At 40.1% G+C, this 23,220-nt stretch overlaps 1 protein-coding gene across 2 annotated transcripts; it reads right to left on the bottom strand.

Annotated features, from left to right (window-relative positions):
* Nucleotides 1-88: 88 nt before the first annotated feature.
* papolg (poly(A) polymerase gamma) lies at nt 89-23,202 on the bottom strand. 2 transcript variants are annotated; one of them, XM_049599936.1, is made up of 24 exons: nt 22,971-23,202; nt 22,018-22,176; nt 21,546-21,612; nt 21,291-21,372; nt 18,890-18,999; nt 17,896-17,949; nt 15,996-16,107; nt 15,679-15,768; nt 15,269-15,407; nt 15,061-15,133; nt 13,417-13,537; nt 11,972-12,056; nt 11,092-11,145; nt 10,837-10,956; nt 10,223-10,332; nt 7,788-7,909; nt 7,517-7,674; nt 7,246-7,325; nt 4,574-4,776; nt 4,385-4,468; nt 4,232-4,291; nt 3,992-4,095; nt 3,787-3,887; nt 89-2,435 (listed from the first exon to the last, which is right to left on the bottom strand). In XM_049599936.1, exons 1-24 carry the CDS (start codon nt 22,985-22,987, stop codon nt 2,260-2,262), a joined length of 2,481 nt encoding a protein of 826 aa, XP_049455893.1. In that variant the 5' UTR covers nt 22,988-23,202; the 3' UTR covers nt 89-2,259. The 2 variants fall into 2 exon arrangements, with proteins under 2 accessions (XP_049455893.1, XP_049455892.1); XM_049599935.1 differs by having other exon boundaries at nt 7,219-7,325; nt 22,971-23,195.
* Between the last annotated feature and the right edge of the window lie 18 nt (nt 23,203-23,220).

Here is a 23,220-nt window from a genome sequence, read left to right as displayed (position 1 = left end):
GTAGGTAATAAAAACTCCCATTACTGCCAGCACAGCTTCAAACAACAATGTAAATGTATAAATGTGACAAAGAACACAGACACAGACATAGTTTTTAGGGGTTTAATGGGTGTACGGACTCATTTAAAGGAAGTGATAAACACATACAAAAATACCCTTTCAATACATTTTAGAAACAAACATCTAAATGACCTGTTTTATTAAATGTTTCCGAACAGCATAACATGAGTTGTCTGAAACAGAGTGGTGCAGATTCATTCAAAAGAGACCTACCTGCTATGAATGCTATTTAAAAAAAGATCACATGGTACAAATATGCAAATATAAATAAAGTGATAAGAAAACCCCCAATAATGAAGAATATGCCTTTTGAAAAAAACTGTTCTCTGTACATTTAGCTGGGGAAACCGATGCTGGAAAAAGAACCTGCGTCCCTGCGTCTCTCTACCTGCTCTGAAGAAGAAGGCGCCTCGTCAGCATCACTTTATACTTTGTTGTATACATATATTTTCTGTGCTGAAATCAAACAGTCACCCAGTTTCAGACCGTGAAGATGGAAGGTGGGGCCTACAGCAGGAAAAGAGTTGTCTCCTGACCCCCTGCCCCCCCCATCCCACCCGTGGCCTCAGGAGATGCTTTTTAAGAACCTCCACAGGAGGTGCAGAGGGTAAACACCCAAAACGAAGGGAATTCCGTCTCTCTCTCTGACATATAAACACAACCATCTATGCATGCACGCCCACACACAGTCAACCATATGCGCATGCATACACACACACGAACCAGAACAACTCGTCAAAAAGCTTCAAACCATTTTTTCCACAAAGCACCACAAACTCTTTCATGGACACAGATGCAAAAACAACCCGGACTTTCGCTTCATCAGCTTCACTAGCAAACAGACCACGGTGAACTGGTGGGGGTGGGGGGTGGGGGGGGTCGAGCAGTATCCCGAACAAAGGACCTTTTTATGTTGTTTAACCCTCCTGATGGACTAGAGATTCATTTTAGATGTCAGACAATCACAGGTACATACACAAAACTGATATTCAAACACTTTCTTGTGACCGTCTAACCCGTCCAGCAAACACTTGTCATCCACATCAATCTGACATCGAGGGCTTAGACACAGCAGGAAACGCAAGCAGAAAATGGTCTTTTACTCCAAGACGTACAGTAGGCGTGACACTTTAACACTGAAGCTACACTGAACAGAAGGATTAGGTGTTATTGATATGGTTCTTCTGATTTTCTGTATTAATCCTTCACAGAGCCAAACAATAACCATAAAGCTTCAGATCCATTTTACCTCTTCTGAAAAATGCCTGACATTTCCTGTTGTGGTAAGGGTTATTTTCTTGCTCTTACCTGCACCTGAGAAGCCCTGATGTCACTGAGTGTCTATGATCACCTTCACACTGCAAGTCCAATACCAACCTGGAGTCCTCTTTGGGTAGTCGTGGTGGTCCAAAGAGTCACTGTTGTCATTTCCATCATATCCAAGCAAACCTTCAATAAAGCCTCCCTGCAACTGTATCCAAACCTATACAGTGTTTACAAAAAATATCCCGGGCTGGAGACCTTTTTTTTGGACAAGCAATAGAGAAAAACAAAAAAAAATTACAATTTTTTAAACTTTTTTTCTTTTTTCCTTTTTAGATAAAACTACAATAGAATGGTCAAAAGACTTAACAGTGATCTTTTGCTTTTTTTTTTTTTAAGACAAAAAGTTATGTACATCAACATTTACTGTACAGTTTTCTGTTTGGGGGAAAAGTAAAGAAAAAAAAAAAAATCAGCATACACCAGAAGTGTGTGTAGCAAGCGTCGATAAATGTTCTGGGCTGTTTTAAAACGTGTTAACTGGAAAAAAACAAACAAACAAAAAAACGGGAAATGAAAAGAACAGCTCATTTTCCATCTGTACTGTGTACATTTTAAACAATGAGGGAGAAGATGTGTAAAAAACTGTCGCTTTAGTTCTCATGTCAGATATCTCCGGGACTGTTGTGTTAAATGCCCTCTGGCTGGGAGCGTGACAGAGGGCGCTGACGACATCTGGTTTGACCAAATCACCTATCCACTGGCAAATCTGTAATCTCGGAAGATTTGAGGTGAGGTGTCCGTCCTGCTGCTTCACACTTGAGATGGACCGACCTGAACACACTCCCTGCCCCTGTGTGAAGTCATCTTCTCTGTGTTTGACTTAACTGTAAAGCCCCGACTCTGTACGTATGAATCCAGTCTGGAGTTGTGTGTTCAAGCTATGTGGATTCTGGCCTTTTCTGTTTCTTTGAGCCTCTTGGCCTGCTCCTCCATCGAAGGGGAGTGGGCTCTCTTGGAGGCCGCTCCGTTCAGTGGGTCGGCACCTCGGCTCACTAATGTGGGGATGGAGCTGCCGACGGAGGGCGCTGGGTGTTTGGATGCCACATGTTCTACAGAGAAAGAGAGAAGGACAGAACAGTTCATTTTAAACCTGTTCCTACCTGGTGTTAGCATGTGTCTTGGGTGATCCAATCATAAATACACAGCACTAAACACAGAGTAAACACAGCTGTGATTCCATCACTCAAACCACTTGCTGATGTGGTCTGGGACACATTTGACCATATATATTGTGTTTTGTAAACACTAATGCGTCCTGATGCGTCCCCAACAGAGACAAAATCATTAATGCAGGACATGGTGGTTGTTTTGGTGACAGCGTGCGAACGCTCTATGACAAGCTGGATAAAGTGTTGTGTGACCGTCCATCCTTTAGCCCTAAGGAAGGAGACATGTTTAAGTCTGCTGATATCTCCTGCTGTACTGATACAACTGCTAACATGACCAGTGAGAATACTAGAGAGTGTGTACAAAATAACTGTGAGCAGGGACCTTTGCCAATTTGGCACACGTGACAGACAGTGTGAACAAAATCTGGTCAGATGGAGACGCATGATAGACACAGGTGTGAACGGTGATGTGTCTCAGCTGCCTACTTGTGTACGGATATCCGAAATGCATGTTAAAACCTGACCTAAACAGTTTCAGTGCATATTAGTTTTACCAAAGCCACACTTAGTAATTTGACTTTTTAAACATACGTTTATTTCAGTCTGATTTGTGTTTTTTAATTATTTCACTATCTTTTCCTGTGTTGTGTGTGTGTTGTTGTGATGTTCGTGTGGCTGATTAGTCCATACATAAAATTAGCTTACATTCAAGGCTAACTTTGCTATTTCTAAAAGCTGTACCCTGTTTTCCCACGTTTGTGTCAAAGTGACAATGGGAACAACAATTTCTGAAACTGGTCCAGTACTGACTGAGAGGGTTGCAGCCAGCAGTCGCAAAACAGGCTGCAATTTAACAACCTGAGATATGTTTCCACTGCCAGTTTCAAAAATTTGTGGTTCCTATTAGTCATTTAGACACAAAAACATGAGAAAACAGAGTTCAGGTTGACAAATACTGGTAACCCTTTGAAGCCAGGTCAAGTGGTTAAACCAACAGCTGGAGAAGAGATAGTTTGGGGAGACAGACACTGGTTTAACAATCTTTACACTGTGTGTGTGATTTTGCATTAATGTTGACTTGTCCATCTTTCACATGGTTGATGGAAACTGTAATTTATTTTGTCAGTTTTTCAGTGATGGTTGCTTTAATTTAGTCTCGGGAAAAAGTTTTTTTTTTTTTTTTTGGTCATAGTTTCCTTAAAATGAACACTGGTTTAAAAAAAGAAAAAAAAAATCTATAAAAGAATAAATGGAAACTGATAACTGACTGAAAAAGAAACTGTGCACTCACTTGAGCCAATGACTGGAATGGACATGCCCTTTTCTTCACTGGCAGCAGGAGCATCTGTGGTGAGTGTGTCCTCAAACACTGGGGGCTTTGGAGGTGTGATGCTACAGTGAATTGAAAAAGACAGGCCAAAGTTACAGCATTAAAAAAATCAAACACCAACAGTTTCAATAGCTGTGATGGTGCTGGGAAAGAAGTTAAAGCTCACTTGTGGCGGTTGAGGGCCAGTTTAATGGAATTTTTCACGACACGACAACTGTTGCTGGCTGGGAGAGGTGAGGAGGCGTCTGGCAGCTCCATGCTGGGAAGTCTCTGAGGTAACAAACAGGGACATTATAATGAGCAACACTTTTGACTTTAAAGTCCACACAGAGAAAGTAATTATCCTGTGTTTATTAAAGTCAAACCATTCAAGTCCAAGCTAAATGGTTTAGAAAGAAGACGTTACCTGTGTTCTTGAGGTATCAATGGTTGGAATGGGCTTAGCCTTTGATCCAGAAAGGGGGGTCTGATGGTGAAGAGAGACAAAATGTGAAGATGTTCATTTTGTTTAACAGGCATTACACAGTTATTAGAAGCAGACAGAGTAAATGACACCTACAGTATTGTGCCCTTCTCCATGTGGGTAGGAATCAGAGGATGGTGGATATGGCTCTTTAAATGCAGAGTCATCATTGGACACCACCTGCAGAAAAAAGTGTCACAAATTCCATTAAATCTGCCACTGAGTTTAAATCCAACACCGCATGTATTCAAAACACACAGATACTGTAACTCGTGTCCTCCTTACCTCTGCGTCTTTGTGCCTCTTGGCCAGGTCCTCTTGTGTGGGTGAGTGTGGTCTCTTGACAGGAGCTCCATTAACAGAGTCCTCCAGGCCGTTGGGCTCCTCTCTGGGGCTGCTGGTGGCATTGGGCTGCACATCCCCGCTCAGCACTGGAGTGACGGAGCTGCTGGCTGGTGGGGAAGGAGGCTTTGCTTTAACCACAGGCTCTTCAGGATGAGAAAGAGACAGACCAGAAGAAATCGGATGATGTCAAAATAATGTTCTCTGGATTTGAAGAGTTTTAAATTATACTTTCATTTTCCATATAAAATTGCAGACATCTGAGCGCAAATGCATTTACCCATTGTGGCCAGTCAGTTCACACTCATTTGAGAAAGTTGGACGACATTCCACTGTCAAACGTGTCTTACCCAAGAGGAAGTAAATTAACCAGTGTTACCTATCAGGGTTCAACGCTAAGGTTTTTTTTCACTTGCCCGGTTGGGCAAGTTGGTCAGAGATCTACTTGCCTGAAGTCAGTTTTTACTTGCCCTATAAAAATTGTTTAATTTAAGCGGCTATCAAATAACAAAGACTGCAGTTATTTTTATGTTATGTAATCTTTATTCATACTGTATTTATTAATTAAAACAACATATGTCATGTATTGTAGCTTAATTCCTACACAAAAATGACAGTGTCAGGGCTTAAAGTGAAAAACTTGTCAATCGTTCTCCGTCTATAATTTTGCGCCCTACTTGAGCCATGCCCACCTCTATTTATTTTTCACCCCTCTCTCCAGTTCTGCTGTATTAACACCGGGTTTAATATATTTTGCTTCCATCTCTCTACCCTGCTCTACTGGACTTCAACGCTACTTAGCTCTCTCTCTACTCTACCAGTAGACTACCACATCCACCTGTTGCACAAAACGCACACAGCAGTGTTTCCCCTAGGATGGAGTTGTAGCAGTGGAGGTGAAGCACATGCATGAAAAATAATTTTCACATGCGTGAAACTTTTTTGTACGCTTGCTAAGCACAGCCTGCTGGGATGTTTCTATGTATCTACTGGCACCAGAAGGGCTCTTTAGGACTAAGGACATACAGTACATGTGTGCACAGTAATGAGCAGGTGAAATGTCTGTCTAGCTTACATATGAGGTGTCTCAAGATTTAGGAACATACAATTTTATTGAATATAATAAAAGTAAAAAGTCACTTGACATGCTGCTGTTTTGTGCTATGACCTATTTAAGTGTTGGAAATTGTTATTTACGTGACAACGCCTGAACGCAACACAAGCTCAGCATGAGTGCCGTGCTGAGCTGCTGTACGAGCAGTGTGTTTGTCTGTGCGTAACAGCAGTCTGTTGGTTATTTACACACTGTCCATTTCAATAACTTTGTCAGCTGACAAACTGCACCGGGCTCGGGGTCAGGTTTGGTCAGGAAAATGCGGCCCGAGCCAAACTCCACACTCTGCTCACCTGTGTGTGTGGCGGAACTCCGCCATGCGCGATACAGTGAGCAGAGGAGAATTGTTAACGCGTGACCATGTAGAGACAGAAATGACACGATGGCATAACACCATAAATAGTATATTGTTATGTTATTATATGAAGAGTCCGTCGCACAAAATAATATCAATGGGGGCTGTGGGCAGGACATTGTTACACAGCTGTGCCTGTGACTTCAGGCAGAGAGACCTCTGCATCAGAGCAGAAGAGCACGTTTTAAAATACATTTATTTTATCAATTAGTTATTAACTTTTACTATTTTTAGCAACTTGCCCGATCGGGCAAGTGAGTTGTTAGTTTGCATGCCCGACCATGAGTTTTACTTGCCCCGGGCAATTGGGCAATCCTTATTGTTGAGCCCTGCCTATACTTGTATTATTTTCCCTTAACACATTAAATTAATATTATATTATTGTTCCCTCCATATTTTAATCTTTAAGCATAATAATTTTAATTTATAATTAGAATTATAAATTACAACAAAAAATGAGTTGAAAAAATTTCAATAACGAAAGGAGCCTTAAAGGTTTCCTCATTCAGATAGTCTGCTTACTTTCCTGATTGGTTATTTATGATGCTATTTAAAGATGTTGTTGCATTTTCTTTCAAACTAATTTGGTCATAGTACTAATTGGTCTGGATTCATTTCAGTTATAAGGCACTTGTCTGGGGCAGAGCTGTTTTACAGGCTGTGACAGACAGGTGTAGAGGCAGCTCAGTGTAGCAGCTTGTGTTCAGTTGCACGCCTCACTTCTTGCCTTGCTTTCTATGACATCAAGCTTGCTCTGCTTTGCTCTCTCTCACACAGTGGTAAACATTTTGGCTGCGCTGGCTGCTCAAAACACCATGAAAGACACTCTGCATGTATGATCAGTTCATTTCTGAACAGAATAGGGGCACTAGTCTGGAAACAAGTATTTTTCCATAATGATCCTGACATTAAAATGACTAAAATTAAATTACATATTGTGTAGGACCCCTGTTGTTATTACGTATATTGGCTATGTAGTGGGACTGTCCATTATGCCTTATGACATTTTCTGAAATTGCTAAAATATTACATGGCCTATTTCAAAAAGTTTTTTTTTTTTGTTTTGTTTTTACTTAACTTTAAATAGAATCTATAATGGTCACTGGAAAGATAACTCACTCGAGCCAATAACAGGGATGGACATGCCTTGGTCTGTAACAGCTGCTGCTGCTGCTGCGCTGGGTGCTGGAGAGACCTCCACAAAAAGCTGCTTGGGAGGGCTGACGCTGCAAAATATAGAGAAGACATTTACTCAGCATCATATTGTGGATCTGACTCTGGGCACTGTAAATAATAACAGAAATAATAATACATGGCAAGAAAAATAGGATATGTATTAGAATAGAAAATCTGGGGAAAATGCATCAGGTAGAAATATACAAATAAAAAAATCAACTGCAGTAAAGGTGTATCATACCCATCATCTGTGTCAGACACAGGCTTGGAAGGTTTGATGGTCGGGGAGCTGAAGGGAGTCCCTGAGTCTGTGTCTCTGGAGCTGTCCAGATGGCTGCTGTCCAGAGAGAGCCGCTTGGAGCTCCCCCCGTTAGAGCTGCGGTTCAACTCAGCTATGCTCTGTAGTAAAGAAGAGAGAGAAGGGGAAATGAACAGAGATACAACAGACAAAGAGAAACAGGAACTACATTGTGACAAAAGCCATTAAGTGTTTGAACAGGAAGACATCTTACCCTCTTCTTCTTCTGCACCAATTCAGGAGGAAGGTACTGATGGAGCTGTTTCTTTTTCACATGTGTTGCTTCAATCTTCATCCCATCCTTCAGCATGTTGATGTTGTTGGCTTGTCGGTACACTGCAGAGAACAGGCCATGTTTAGGGTCACTTACTACTGGCATAAATGTATAAACATGTCTGACTTTCTAATTAGTACAGTCCACCTGACAGCTGGCCATGTCTTTAATTTGAAAATCTGACAATATTAACTCAGTCAAGTCGAATGATCAAGTTCCAAATAGGCCTGGGTGGTATTACGGTATACCAGGGTGTAATGTAATTGCAATGGTACAATTCTCTATACTGTCAAAAATACAGGCGCTCCTCTTTCCATTAACCTCATGTTCGTAGTGCGCAGCACATGCCACCAGAGGCCAGTCTCCCATCTCCACTGATGGAACAAGCAGCTGAGCTAAAACACACCGTGAAACCGAGAGGTGGAGAAATAATGCCCAGGCCACATAGGCTGCATAAGCAGGCATGTTTTCTGCATCTACTTTTGTAAATAAAGGCTTTATTTTGACAAAACCAGAGTTGGTGATTGTTGGAACTGGACTAACTAACTGGATGAGTAACAAGAGTAACCAAGACAGCCTTGGTGAGTTTTGTTTGTCTCAGTTAAGACTCAATAAAGTGAGTTAATGAGGCAATTAAGCCAGTGTCAGTTCTGTGACCAAGAGAAACGAGAATTCAAAAGGCATACAACTGTGCCATATACTCATACCGTCATGTACTGTATACCCCAGTGAAATTTCAGGAAGGTATGAAAATTATACTGCCTAAGCCTAGTTTCAAATATTTCTTGCAGTCTTGAAGTAAAAGAAGAGCTGCCGAACAGGGCTGAGGATTGGGCAATATTTTGATAAGAAGGTATACTTGTGCATTTTTAAACCTGGCACTGTCTGTTTTTGTCAGATTGAATTCTGCTATGAACTAAAGCTCATGTGTTAAAGGGATAGTGCACCCAAAAATGAAAATTCAGCCATTATCTACTCACCCATATGCCGACGGAGGCCCTGGTGAAGTTTTACAGTCCTCACATCCCTTGCGGAGATCGGCAGGGGGAGCGGCTAGCACACCTAATGGCAGACGGCGCCCCCGACTAACGTCCAAGAACACAAAATTGAATCCACAAAGTATCTCCATACTGCTCATCCATAGTGATCCAAGTGTGCTGCAGCCGCGACATAAAAAGTTGTTTCGAAAAACGTCATATGAACTGTTTTTAGCCTCACTGTAGCCTGTAGCTCTGACTGCTTCTCTGTGCTCTGCGTTCACGTGTGCGCGCCTGCGCGAGACCAGCGAAAGCATGAGCTTTGCGCATTTCTTTGTTAAGCCGTATTTGTTTGAGCCTGAGTATACGGACGCGGAACTCAGGCTACTGGACGAAGCAGCCGCCGCAGCTCATGAGCCTAACCCTCAGCCAGCTGCAGAATACCGGAGTTGAGCACTGGAAACCTGGTGGTGTAGTTGTTTCAAATGCAAAGCAATGCCAACAAATGAGGAAAGTCTTTGCTGCTCAGACTGGGAATTGGCGATGCCTGCACTTGAGAATCTGGACATCAGTACTGACGAGACTGCTGCTCTTCAGAGATCACAATCACCCTGAGCGCGAACACGTGAACGCGGAGCACAGAGAAGGAGTCAGAGCTACAGGCTACAGTGAGACTAAAAACAGAGTTCATAGGACGTTTTTCAAAACAACTTTTTATGTCGCGGCTGCAGCACATTTGGATCACTACGGATGAGTGGTATGGACATGCTTTGTGTCAATTTTGTGTTCTTGGACGTTAGTCTGGGGCGCCATATGCCATTAGGTGTGCTGGCCGCTCCCCCCGCCGATCTCCGCAAGGGATGTGAGGACTCTAAAACTTCACCAGGGCCTCCATCGGCATATGGGTGAGTAGATAATGGCAGAATTTTCATTTTTGGGTGCACTATCCCTTTAAGGCTATTTTATGGCATATGCTACAGCAGCTTGCCTCTGTGTAACATTTTCCTAGTGACAATTCTGTTTAAGATTCTAACATGTTAAATCTCCACTCACTTTACTCAAACAAGCTAGCAGCACATCTCAGTTTACATGTAGGGAAATGCTCTAAAAAAGTAGCTCCATCTCCCTTCTTAATAAAAGTAAAATAGGTCTTTCAAATTGGAAAAAGTCATGTGTATTTTCTCTATTACCTTTCCAGGCAAAAAGTTTGTTTACTGTAATTAGGAATACTGTGTGGAATAATTTGATTTATTCTGTGGTGGCCAAGAAAGCAAAATAGTAATAATATACTTGCTGTATACAGTATACTAAATGTCTTACGATGTACCCTATTTTATTTTAAATGTTTGATTGAGTTGTTCCTCGGCCACCAACAAAAAGTGATATTACAGGACCTACCAGTGTCTGTGAAGGACTGGATGTCGTACGTCAGGTCAATGTTCACACTCTCTGCATTCTCCACTTTCTTGAAAATGATCCCAATGAACCACATGGACACAAAGTCGTTTCTGTTGCAGAAACACACAAGGAGCAAAAATGAAAATCATGTTTATGTTGATTTCAGACTGAAGTATCGAACATGCATGTGATGATGGAGCCGTGGTTTTCAACCAGGGATTCAGGAACCTCAGAGATCCTTGAAAGAGTTTAAGGGGGTCCCCAGAAAAATGGGGAATCATTTAGTTTTCACAATATAATTCACTATAGAAGCGAACCCACCATGAATAAGAGACATAAGAGTGACTATTTTGGTCATAGGTTTCACTTTCTCCATGGTTATTTCCTCAACTGTAGTCAACAACTTCAGAATTCTGGTCTTAGTCATATCTAGCCAATAAAATATTTATAGTTAGGAGTTGCTGAAGTGAAATTGTATCAAATGACGCCCTTGACCAAGTGTATCAATTTAGGGGTCCTTGACACAAGAGTTGAGAATCACTTTTGCAAGAGCAAATGTATACACTTCCAGTACTCACAGAGCTGTTTGTACGTATGTCTAAAACTGAACTCACTCATTACGGTTCTCCTTGGACCCAGGGAAGGACTGGGGGTTGACATGAGCCAGGGTGATGTACTCATTCCTCTCCAGGTTTCCCACCAGAACACGGATCTTTGATTCCACCAGACCAATCCTGAGTAAGACACATCAAGACGTATTCATAGAGGTGCCAGTACTGCTCACAAAATTAAAACACAATGAAGGGTGAGGGTGCTTTTTGTGATTTCACCTTACAGACCTACTAGAAATCCAGTCATTACACACTCACCATTCTAAGTGGTTTTCTTCTGTGGAGGCACTGGCAGTCAGAACGATGTAATGCCTGCAGCACATAACAGAAAATCAGATGTTTAATAGCTAAACACACATCTAAAATGCTTATACAGCACCTGGCAACATTTGCTACAGACTACCCAGGTGTATTTAGGACCATGCAGCTGAATGGAAACCTCCTTCATTACAATCAGTGTGTTGTAAAACTGCTGTACAGGCATAATGATCTTGTGTCCAGCCCCTGTACATCTTAACATGTATGAATCATCCTAATTCTAGTGTACATGTGATTTTAATCATTAAATGGGGTAATTCAGCAGCATTTTGATAATCTAAACTTATGAATTCAATGTGCTACACTGTGGAAGAACCATAACGAATTACACCAGTGCTCAGGTAATGTAGCTCCTATGGTGAACAGCCCCAACAGAACATGGCATAAAACCCAGTTGTGGTATTTGTGTGTGGGAGGAACTCTCATAAACAAAATGAGTCGACCAAACTTTGCTGACCACAGTTAGGATGAGTCAAATCTGCCCAAACCCAAAAAGTGAAAACAATAAGTTGGTTGGAAAAAACAGAAGAAGAAAAAAACTTGCATCATCCGGTTTTAGTTTCAACTGCACAATACAATCTATGGTCTGCCAACCTTGTTAATGTCATACAAACGGCTCGCTTCTACATAACTTAACCCGATACGGACTTTAAAAATACATACTAACTTATATGTTAAAGAATTGAGAAATTATTTCTAAGCAAGGAAACCGATTGCCATGTATGTGAGAAACACGCACCTCTAAATGTTTTATTTATTTTGCTTTGGTTAATAAAATGTTCCATCCATCAATCCTTTATCAGACATAATGAACACTTACTTGTACTTTTGGAAAAAGTTGGGTGGCTCAAAGAGTTTGGACCATTCTGCTTTTCCCTGAAGAATCTCATCTGTGACGCTGAGGCCTGTTCCATCAAACAGTGGGACAAAGACATCAGACTCAAAAATTCAACACTCAAAGTGACCATTCCCTTTTTTAAGACTAGTCTGAGGGCTGTTAAGTAGCAAAACTATTTGCAAATGTGTGTGGAGAATTGTGTAACTTTATCTCAATGCCTGTGTACGTAAACAGATTTATAAATGTTGAAAATAATCCCTAAACGTATATTTAGATTTGTGAATGTGTACAGTAATGTGCACATTTGTATTCAGAATCCGCGTGTGCCTAATCAGATTTGTAAATGTATTAAGATTTGTAGGTGTGTAAACAAATCTGTAAATGCATACATAGATATTAATGGCTGAAAGTCTACATATTTTGCTCCAAGAGCTGTAAATACAGACAAGTCATCAGCTACAACTCAGACAGGCCTCTAAATTGGCTGTCTTTTTACAGGTGACTTTTGCTACACTTCTGCTGTGCCAGAGATCTGCAAATATGTGTGGAGCTGTGTCTTTACCCTTCTGCCCGCGTTGTGCCTCAGTAGCTATGCAGCCTTCATACCACCAGTAGGCAGTAGCACCCAGTGGCTTTAAGCATGACACTGCTGGGCTGGACAATGGTTTTGACCATAGATAGACAGTATATAATGTAAGTAGACTCTGCATTGACTGCTTCCACCGATTGACATGATACGTCAACGTTGCCGCCATATCAGACCAGAAAAGACTGGCTTGTTAACAAATACAAGTGAACAGGGGAGCTGTGTTTTTTCTGTATGAGCCTGATAACAATGACGCGTTTTCACACAAGGGTTTCTGATCTGCGTGGAACAGGATAAAAATGTGTTGTCTCTTTACTGCCTGTGTATCCGTGTGGATCAACATTAGGCTTGCATGAAACTAATTACTTAAGTGGTGGAAAACACCAATTTACAACTCTAGGAGAAAAGTACTTAAACTTTCAGGCCATTAATATCTATGTGCGCATACAGATTTGTCTACGCATTCACAGATCTATTTATGCAATTACAGATCTGTGTGCATTTATAGATTTGTCTACACATTTACAAATCTCAATACACATGCAAATCTGAAGATAGATTTTGAGATTTTCTTTCACACTTAAACAATCTGATTAAGCACACAAGGATTTCGAACACATCCGTATGCATTTAGAGATTTTTTTTTTTTTTTTTATACAAATTTACACATCTGATTATGAACACACAAATTGAGATACAGTTAAACAACACATTTGTGAATAGTTTTGCTACATTAACGGCCCAATAACTAGGCAAGATTGGATAAGAGATTTGAAGGACTGGAAAAACAGGTAATCAGATGTTACATTTTGTATTGTTTCAGTCATGCAGTCCATATTACCGTATTTAAACTCCTCGCTCATGATGGTGCGTGTTGATGTGGAGACGTTGTAGGTGGAGTTCTGCTGGGGATAGGCAGGGGTGATGATGGGCATCAGGTGGTATCTGTCAGATGGGTTCACCTAAAAACACGGCACAGGGACCAAGATTGGTTTTGCTGTGAGCCTTCACCATTACGTCAGCACACTCTACCTACCAAACTGAACGAGTGGGCAACACACCCACACACTGAAAGGCATCATAAAACCAAGGGCCCACATCCCACACACAGGGTACATCCCAATTCACTTCATGTTTCCCTCATTTGCATTTTTTCCTCAAGTGATAAAAAGGAGGACTCACAAACATTCTGAAATGAGACGTGCTTCCCTCTCTAACATCATTTGTCAGTTACTAATGAAAGATGCAAAGTTGAATCTCTTATCTGTGTGCTGAAGGAAGTGTTAGCATCATCCCTTGTAATACTTTTGTATTATTAATTGTAGACATTTCATTTTAATGTTCTCCAACTAGACAAAACATAATTTAAAATATCAAATGTGCACACTGAGCCTTATATCAACTGCTTGACGAAACATGCATAGCAAAACTGTATATTCCCTGTGTAAAGATCAGTCTAACCATAATGTAATTTGTAAGTATATAGTACATGCTTAAGTTAATGTTTTACATTGGATGCCAGCTATTCAATGACCATGTCAAGCTATGCCTCCTTACCACCCAGAGCTATTTTGAAGAGCTGCTGGACACCAACTGCATATGACTTTTAAGCCATTTCTGCCAGCAGCAAAGCCTTTACCATGCAAGTCTTTGTTTGTAATTATTCTAATAATATATATTACGATGACCATGCGTCATAATAAACAGAGAGTAATGAAAGTAGCCTAAACATTTGGGAAATTAAAAAAAAAATTATCTATGACTATGCTTTCTGCCTGATGCACGGTGACTGTTGGCCATGCTGTGACTGAATGGAAGCGACACCAATAGATAATTAAAATGTGTTTATTGCTGAAGGGACACAACAAACATGACACAGCAATTACAGCAGCTAGAATGTTTTTAATTAAGGCTTTAATTAAGGCTAGAATTAGTTTGGCATGAATAAATTTATGATATTATTATGGAAAACTATCAAAGCAAAGCTTAAGTCAAAAGAAAATTCAAATGGATAGCATACAAGAAAAGTATGTAAAGGTGTCTTGTCCTGTACACAGTACTGTTATTTATCAGTCCACAAAGGTTTGAGACTGCAGCGTTGTAATTATGGGATTTAAACAAAAATGTCACATCTGTTGTGCTATTCAATTGCTAACGTCCACGTAGGAAGTCTTCCTTGCTCCAAGCTGCTCTGGAAGCCTCCTCTGAGCAGAGTTAAGAGCATTGGAACTCATGAAAGGGGACCATATCAATTTCCGGTTCACATGAGGACAGAGGAATGATGAGACATGAAATAAGAGAAGGTAAATGTACCTATGCTATATCTGCTGAGCTTACTCTCAAACACCAAATTACTTTTAATAACTTAGCAAAGGCACTCTTGTCCTGATAAGTGTTTACTCTGTCTAAAGAGCAATACACATATACAACAGAGGCAAAATAACATTATCAACATTTGGAGGTAAAACACTGGTGTCATACTCACTCTGGGATCCCACACAGGTAGATTCAGATTGCTGTCCTCAGGCTGTTTCAATAGCACAGGGTTTGGCCACTCCCTGTGGGATAGAAATGACAAATGTAGTAAAATGTGTGAATAGTGAAATACTATGCATCGCACAAGGCTGTGAAATACTGCCATCAAGTGGAACACAACAAATATGAAGTTGTAAGTGCAGGAGCTAAATTCTCACCATTTGGAAAACACCAAGAAGAACTTGTGGACCAGCGTGGCAGCCACAGCGTTGGGGTAGAGCTGGCAGGTCCTGGCCACCAGCATGGCCCATGACACTCCACCCAGGAACCCCAGCATGTTGGAGTAGATCCCACGACCTGCAGGCAGAGAGCACATTACAGTTAAGCAAAGACATCTTAAGAATGCCGGTGTTGCCCAAAAGATGAGCAGAGCGTTTGTCATGTATACACTAAGCAGGCAAAACACCTGTGGGACATAAAAATGTGTTTACATCACTTTTTAGAGCATCTATATATTAGCTCTTCAAGTATGTCTACTACTGAAAATGAAAGAAAAACTCAATAAAAAACAGATATACAAAAAGTTAATGCTGAAGTGCATACGACAAGAACATTTGAATCCACTTACGCTTTGCCCACAGTTTGATGGCTCTCAGTGTCAGCCTGAAGTTTTCTTTGTTTGGCACCAGGTGCAAAATTTCATCGGTCACTCGACAGCCTCCAAGACAAAACATAAAAACCCTCAAGCACTGCAAGAAAACTATTGCACTCTTTAAGTTTATGCATATTCCCAGTGAGAGAAGGATATGGTTTAAGTTACAGATGAAAACCAACTTCTGTCAGATTTACGTTTATCCCTGCTGCAGCAAGCTTCTGCAAATGTGATGTACTAGGAGATTATTCTAGTCCTGTACTTATTAAAACTCATTTGGCCATGGAGTGTACCGTTAAGGCTGCGGATACACCGAATGTCCAAGTTTCTCAGGATGGAATCTCCTCTCAGGTCCAAGTTGTCTGGAATGGACTGTAAGGCCAGTCTGGCAAAAAGCAGGTCAATCTGTTTTCGACAGAAAAGAAAAGAGGAGATGAAACTGAGTAGAAATAATGTCTATGTTTGCCATTCAAGGTAGTGGCGGGGCACACATTTCTGAACTTGGTGGTTCTATGGATCTCAGAGTCGGTAGCAGTTTGGAAATTTTTCACAGGGGGTATGGACAAAACCAAGTCTATGTTTCTCTCCTTAGAACATGCCATGTGAAGTTACTTTTCCCTGGCTCTCTTATTTTTCTGACTGTTTTCTTGTCTGTGTCGCAATGCTTTTTTGAATGCATAGATTTGATTGGCTGAGTAGCATCACTAGAGATAGTTTAACACATGCAATTAGTCTGAGTATTTCCTAGTCAGCTAAACCAGTACTAAAAATACTGCCAGTTAAAACAGCAATGCTCTGTCAAAATGTGATAATTCTCAATAGTTTATTGGTTATAGGTCTGGGTCTGAACTAGGGTTGTCAAAAGTATCGATACTCTGAAAAGTATCGATACTCAAACACTGTATCCGGATACAGTACTAATTTACAAAAGTATCGATACTAACAGTGCACGCCACCTCAGCGCCAGGCGGGTGTGCACGACGGGTCTGATGGACACGCGCTGTGCAGGCAGCGTCTGGCAGGCTCTTTGGAAATATTTAGTGAAGTGAACACAGCACGCTGCAGACGGCAGGTACAGCCCCTCCCCTCACTAGCAGCTGAGCAGCTGGTGTCGCCAGCATCAAACTAAAATATAACTTCTAATGTTAATGTGGGAGCTAAGCAGAAAACTTTATCAGTCATGCCTGTCTGTAACATTAATAGACAATGTTAGTTCAACAAGACAACACAATTATGTGTGTCTGAAAAGTTACGTCAACTGTAAAGTCACAGATAGAAGCTGAAAAAACGTTTGGTTTCTCCCGTAACCCCTGGTTCTCTGATCACATAGTGAGGTAGAAACAGGAGCATCCTGAGCCTAAACTACCTACTCTATTTGATCAGCAACGAAAATATGGTGCCAATTCACCAGAAGCACAGAAAATAAATAGGGCTGTAGATAAATACATTCGTATGGACAGATCTTGTTTCTGGTTGTTATTTATTTTGGGGGGATTTTTTTTGTTGTTATCATTGATGTTACTGTTCTGATCTTCATTTAAAAAATGACATGCCTCTTAATTTTTTGCTGCTTTATCGAAAATGGTATCGAGTATTGAATATTTTCCTGGGTATCGATATCGAGTTTGAAATTTTAGTATTGTGACAACCCTAGTCTGAACAGGATGGCATTTGGATCCAGGCCCAGGAAAATTTTTGAAGAGGAACAGCAGGTTAACAATGGGGACGCACTTTGGTCACTTCCTCAAATTGCCCACTGCTCAGAGTTAAATACATGAGGGACTGAGGTTAGAAAACTAAAAAATACAAGGTGTGAATAGGCTGATGAGGGCTGCTTAACCACTTTCCCTTGTGGGAATGGCAAGCAAGTTCAAAGCAGAACAGCACAGTGATGAGCTTTTAAATGATTCTGATTTGTTTTTATGAAACTCAGCAAGGCAAAATACAAACTTTCAAATGCCAACTACGATAAGAACAGAGGTTTCACATTTAGACAGATACTAGAACAGTAGTTATGTTGATGCTTATCCCTATCATTTTATATCGTCTTTCCTGCTTTGTAGTCTGAAGTTTTCATGGACCTGTATTAAAAACTGGACCCCGAAGTTTCTGTTTTACCTGGTACCTCCTTTTAATACCCCTAAACTGTACGTAGACAACACACATCACGTGGATCTAAAAAAAGTGACTTACCTCTATTCCGTCAAATTTGAATTTTATCACAGGTACAAAGGCGTCCTCAACAGCCTTGGAAAAATCACCAAAAGAGACAATATCACCAACACATCTGAGACAAGGCCAAGTCACACAGTGACTGACAGTATCATCAACAACAATAGTAAATCAAAGTCAAGATCACAGAGCTTGTAGTAAGAGATGGAGAGTACTTCTTTCAGTATGCTACTCCTTAAAGTTATGTGTGGTGCTTTGAAAATGTTTGTAGACAGCTGTTAACAGATATCAATGAGGGTGGTTTCAAATTCAGAAAACATGAGCATAGTGTGGAATATGAGCATCACCAATGGCTGTCTTTGGAGACCAGGCCTTCAATATTATTCAACTAAATTATTATCTTCCTCTTAAAATATCCAATAAACTCTCAGTAACATTAACCCACCAGTAAAAGTGCACTCAACCGCTCCATTTAAAGTGCCACCATGCATTTTTGAATAAAATTGCCCATGCTAAGATTTTTTTTAAGTGCAAGTGAACACATCATCAAATAGCAGCTAATTTTATAACATAATAATGTCACAACAAACTACAGGGGTGTGCGATCCTTTTCATCACTTATACTGATGTTATTAAAGTCACACACCATGGGAAATTACATCACCAGCAGACCAAACAGTGCGACAGACACTGCTCTTGGGTATTGTTCATCTGCTGTGAGTTACTACAGTAAAACTCCTCTACTCATTCAGCAAAAACAAACTGAAGACTCAGCCATGAAGACGTAATTGAGCAATCTTTATCAATGTTGGGTACAGTTCTGCATTGCCAGTACAGTGAATTCAGCTTTCCTAGAGAGTGGAGCTCTCCTAGCAGCAGTGATGTAAGCAGTCTGTTGCTCTTGCATCTTTTTCCACTGAAAAACCTTTGATTGAACAGAATTACTTTTCTAGCTCAGGGATGACACAGGGACTTCCTTCACTGGAAAATGGTCAAACATGCCAAAGAAACTTACCCTCAGGTCTTTGATCTCTTCATGCAGTTTGATTTTCTCAAAGAAAGACTGGAAAAAGTCACTTCTCTCTACATGGCGTGGAGCTACACACAAGGCATCAATATCAGCTCCTGAAAGAAACAGTTACTTTTAGCAGTGTAATCTGCATTGCCCAGTAGGTGAAACGGTTGATGACTTCAAAAACAATCTGACAGGTTCACTGAACAAAGTTGCTGCATTACGGGCTCAAGAGAGTTTGTGTGGTAAAACATCATGGACATGGATACATGACAAGTAAAGCAGCTAAAGTGAAGTGCAGCAACCTTTTTTTCCTGTCCAACTGATAAAGCCTGGCTCTGCTTTGTATGGTCACAGCCTATAAAAATGTTACGAGTTTGGACATTTTTCAAAAAAACCCAACACAGAGCTGTTTTTCTAGACACTGGTGACCTCCACTGAACCCTGTAAAGAGGCATGCAAAAATGATAAGAATGTCAGGTATTTGTTTTTAGTATCAGACGTGGATGTAAATTGTTTTTATCTGCTGACCTAAACTCATCCAGGGTTCCCACATATTTATACTAATGAATTTTTAAAGCTTTTCGAAAAACCTTTCCATAATATTGTCCACTACTTTAGCTGGTTTAAAATGGGAAGACCTATAGCAAAACATCCATTAACTGTTGAACATGTATTTCCCAGGCTTTTCAAAAGCAAACTGATAGCACCTGCTAACTTAACTCACTCAGTAGACAAAGATCCTAGAGATGTCAATGCAATTTGACATACTTAGATTATAATTTTGACAAGTATATTTGCATTTAATACTTAGTAAACCTTTGTTTGTATGGCTGGATATTGATTATTGGGACACTGATACATGCTCAGGTGTCCAAATCATGATATGTAACATCAGACTAAGCACTGTCTGTAAATAACCAACCTGTTAATAGCCAACTGTTTGATTAGGCTGAGATTTAGTTCAAGATGACAGTCTAATTCTGCTTTACTGTGTGACTTTACTGCAGCAGCCTCCTACTCAAGCTAGCTCTCCATCAGTATTAACTGTCCCAACATCATTTAGCCATTTACCACACTGACGGTGAATATTCACACATCTTATGTGCCTCATCTCTCAGTGTGAAAACCTTGGTTAACCCACAACGGCTTTCTGCAATTTTCTTGTTTCTCTCCTCATGTGACAGTGTGGAACTTCCCCAAAAAGGGGATGCAGCCTTGGTGATGATGTGATGCCTGTCTGGCCTTAGTGTAACACATAATGCTGGTTACTTTTCAACAGTCACGCAGTGCAGGACTAGATTTTAAATGTGTACAAGGAACATGTTTTGCTCAGTGTAAGCCATGTTTTGGGATTTTAATTCAAACAATATATATTCAAGAATTTTCCAAACCATTTCAAGGCCTAGAAAAGAGTTTTCCCTAATTTCATTACCGTGGGAACCCTGTATATATTTTTTCTACAAATGTGAGTGCATCTTTAACATTTATTGTGAAGGATATAGTTATATTCTACAATGTAGAAGAAATGATGAAATGCTGAACAAATGTTTGGGGGTACAGAATTTGGAAATGGGATTAATTACTTTAGCACAGCAACTTTTCATGTGTTTAAATTTGTTACTTCATAAAAATGAACACAATCATGAAAATGTTCAACTGATTTAATGCAACATAATGTGGCAGTTTTTACATTTAATTTATCCAGAAGTGCATTGGGTTGCTAAAAACAAGACACTGAAAATCGATCGGGAGTTCATTTGATCGATACCAATCAATGAGCAACTAACAACAAATCACCACTAGCATCATTATCAATTTAAGAAATTAGCTTGGAACACTCTTGTTTATTAAGTTTCATGAAAAAAAAAAAAACACTGTACAGTTTGATTTAAAAAAGAAAACTGAATAACTTATATTTCTAGTAACACTGTAGCACAACAAACAGTAAAATACACAACAGAGTATATTTCTATTATGCCTATATATTTTTTAAAACCACTTTTATCTTTTATTCTCACTTTGTGTGTTTGCTGTTCAAAGCAAGGACACATTCACACAAATGCCTCCAGTCTATAGTAAGCCAATGTTTCCACAGCTTTCTGACCCCAAAACTAGCCTTTTGAAACACACTCTCAAAAGCAGACGATTATGACAATGCCAGCCTTGGGCTTTAGTGAGCTCAGGGTGAACTGAGCTTTTCAAAAACAACGTGGTATGCTTAATTAGACAGGGTCAGTGCTGGCAGCAATACTCTGATCACTCTCTCTCTTTGCACCTTCTGAATGCCAAGACAGCTAATCACACAATACAAGTGTATATATTTAAGTTTAATATTGTCAGACAACTTTCAGGCATAAAATAGGGATTTTATGGATGATACTGCTGCTATCAATAGACGTACCTTTTGTGTGCACTCCAAGGCGGTACGAACCAAATGTAAATATCTTGCCCCCAACACAGCTTATTGCTGATGGTGGGAGGTTCTGTAGAGGAGAAGAGCATATGCAATAAAATCAGTACGATGTGGTTTTTCTTTATGACAAGACAGTAGATAGCTTTAGTGACTCTGATTTAATAGTAAGCAATAATGACTCCATACTACACCATAAATCACAGATTTTACTTATAAGGAATTCAACAGGTCAACAGAACTCACCTTTAATTCACTGATCTCTGCGATCCATTCTTTAACAAAGTTATTCAACTTCCCAAGAACTGCAAGTCTGAAAGGAGATACAACTTTTAGCAGGTACTTTATCCACAATCCACCCCTTTCACTTATCATATAGTGAGGATGAAAATGATATTAGTACACCACACATTTTCACAAATTCCTAGATAGTAATATGTGCATTCAGACCTTCAAGCATATGCATCTATGTACCACAAAAACATACACACACGTAAAATGCAGTTGAACCTCAAACTTAAAAGAAATGCAAGCTTAGAAGTATCCATTTTTGTAGAAACTACCAGAGAAGTACTGGTATATTATATTACAAAAACTGATGTTTTAAGTGTGCATCTCTTGTAAGTGTAGTTCTGCCTGTGACAATGAAAGGTAAGCAGTCAATATGCCTTACTGTTGTGTCATGGTTAAAATAAAATTTTAACACTATGCTCCTTACCTATGGTTCAATTCCTCTTCATCTTCAAACACCCCAAAAGGTTTCATAGCATCACAAAGTTTCTTGGTGTACTGGTGGTCTATTTCTCGTGGAGGTGCAAGGCTAATGGCAGAGGTGATGCCATAGTGTTTCTGAGGCTGCTGCCCACCAGGCATGGTGCTGCGAGGGAACATAATATGGGAACATGGCACAATACATAAAATGACAGCTACTACCCCACACTTCACATTACTGCGTTAATTCATTTATGTCATGATTTTTAAAATCTCTTCTTAAACAATGAACAAGATTACCAATTAAATGGGAAGACATTTATGAGCCGCAGCTTATTTTTGTAAGACGTTATGCTTTGCTAATTTCTTTTCCTCTCCTCTATGTTGCTACCGCCAACCTATGTGTAAACACGCTAATATTACATTGTCTGACAACAAAGTGCTTCATGTTACATTACATTACTGAACACAGAATGCGTATTAATGACTCCGTACTCGTGTGCAATTTCAAATCTGTATATAAGTGAGTTTACCTATATAGTAGAAACGTGTTTGAAACGAGCTACTTTTCAGGCTGGCGGCGAACGAACGTTAGCCGAGTGGCTACAAACAGGTTGGAAGCGCTAACAAATTGGCTAATTTAGCAAGTTAGCAAACGTTAGCTGGCTGCTACGGAAGAATTGGTTTAACTAATGACTCGCTTTCCGGTTAGACCTAATGAAGGATCGACATTTTCTTTAACAAAAAATAAGTGAAATCCGTTCATTTTGTCGTCGGCAAATGTACACCATAGTTACCTACCAACAAACAAGCGAGCTAGCCAACAAACGGTGGCAGCAGGCCTTGTTTGGTTGTTGTGACAGTTGGCTAACGTTAGCTTTTAGCCTATTCTTTAGGACTCTCTTTTAAACGCGGACAAAAATGTTCATAAATGAAAAATGGGCTACGTGCATGACTTACCTTGACATTTCTTTCATGACACTCTAAAAAGCTTGCACTGTTTTTCTGCTGTAAACCCGTAAAAAAACTAAGAAAGTCAGCAAGTGGAAATGATAACAGCCTCGACCTGATTACAACAATGGTCACTTTCCAGAGAGCAGTTCAAACCTTCCCACTGAACCGGAATCACTACTTATAAGATAACGTATCAACTCGTAATCCTGAAAGAATATTCATATCTAATTCATTTGCAAAAAGCGCTGGATTTTTT

This window comes from Epinephelus fuscoguttatus, linkage group LG16, assembly GCF_011397635.1.
Source record: "Epinephelus fuscoguttatus linkage group LG16, E.fuscoguttatus.final_Chr_v1".
NCBI classification, from domain to species: domain Eukaryota; kingdom Metazoa; phylum Chordata; class Actinopteri; order Perciformes; family Serranidae; genus Epinephelus; species Epinephelus fuscoguttatus.
The sequence above is the reverse complement of the archived record's forward strand: the minus strand, read 5'-3'. Positions and strand labels throughout refer to the sequence as shown.

Coding starts and splice junctions, on each gene's coding strand:
- papolg (XM_049599935.1), bottom strand. Junction 19,000..21,290: donor CCTTGGAGTGCACACAAAAG/GTACGTCTATTG, acceptor TGTTTCTTTCAG/GAGCTGATATTGATGCCTTG. Junction 15,408..15,678: donor CATCAAACTGTGGGCAAAGC/GTAAGTGGATTC, acceptor CTCTGCCTGCAG/GTCGTGGGATCTACTCCAAC.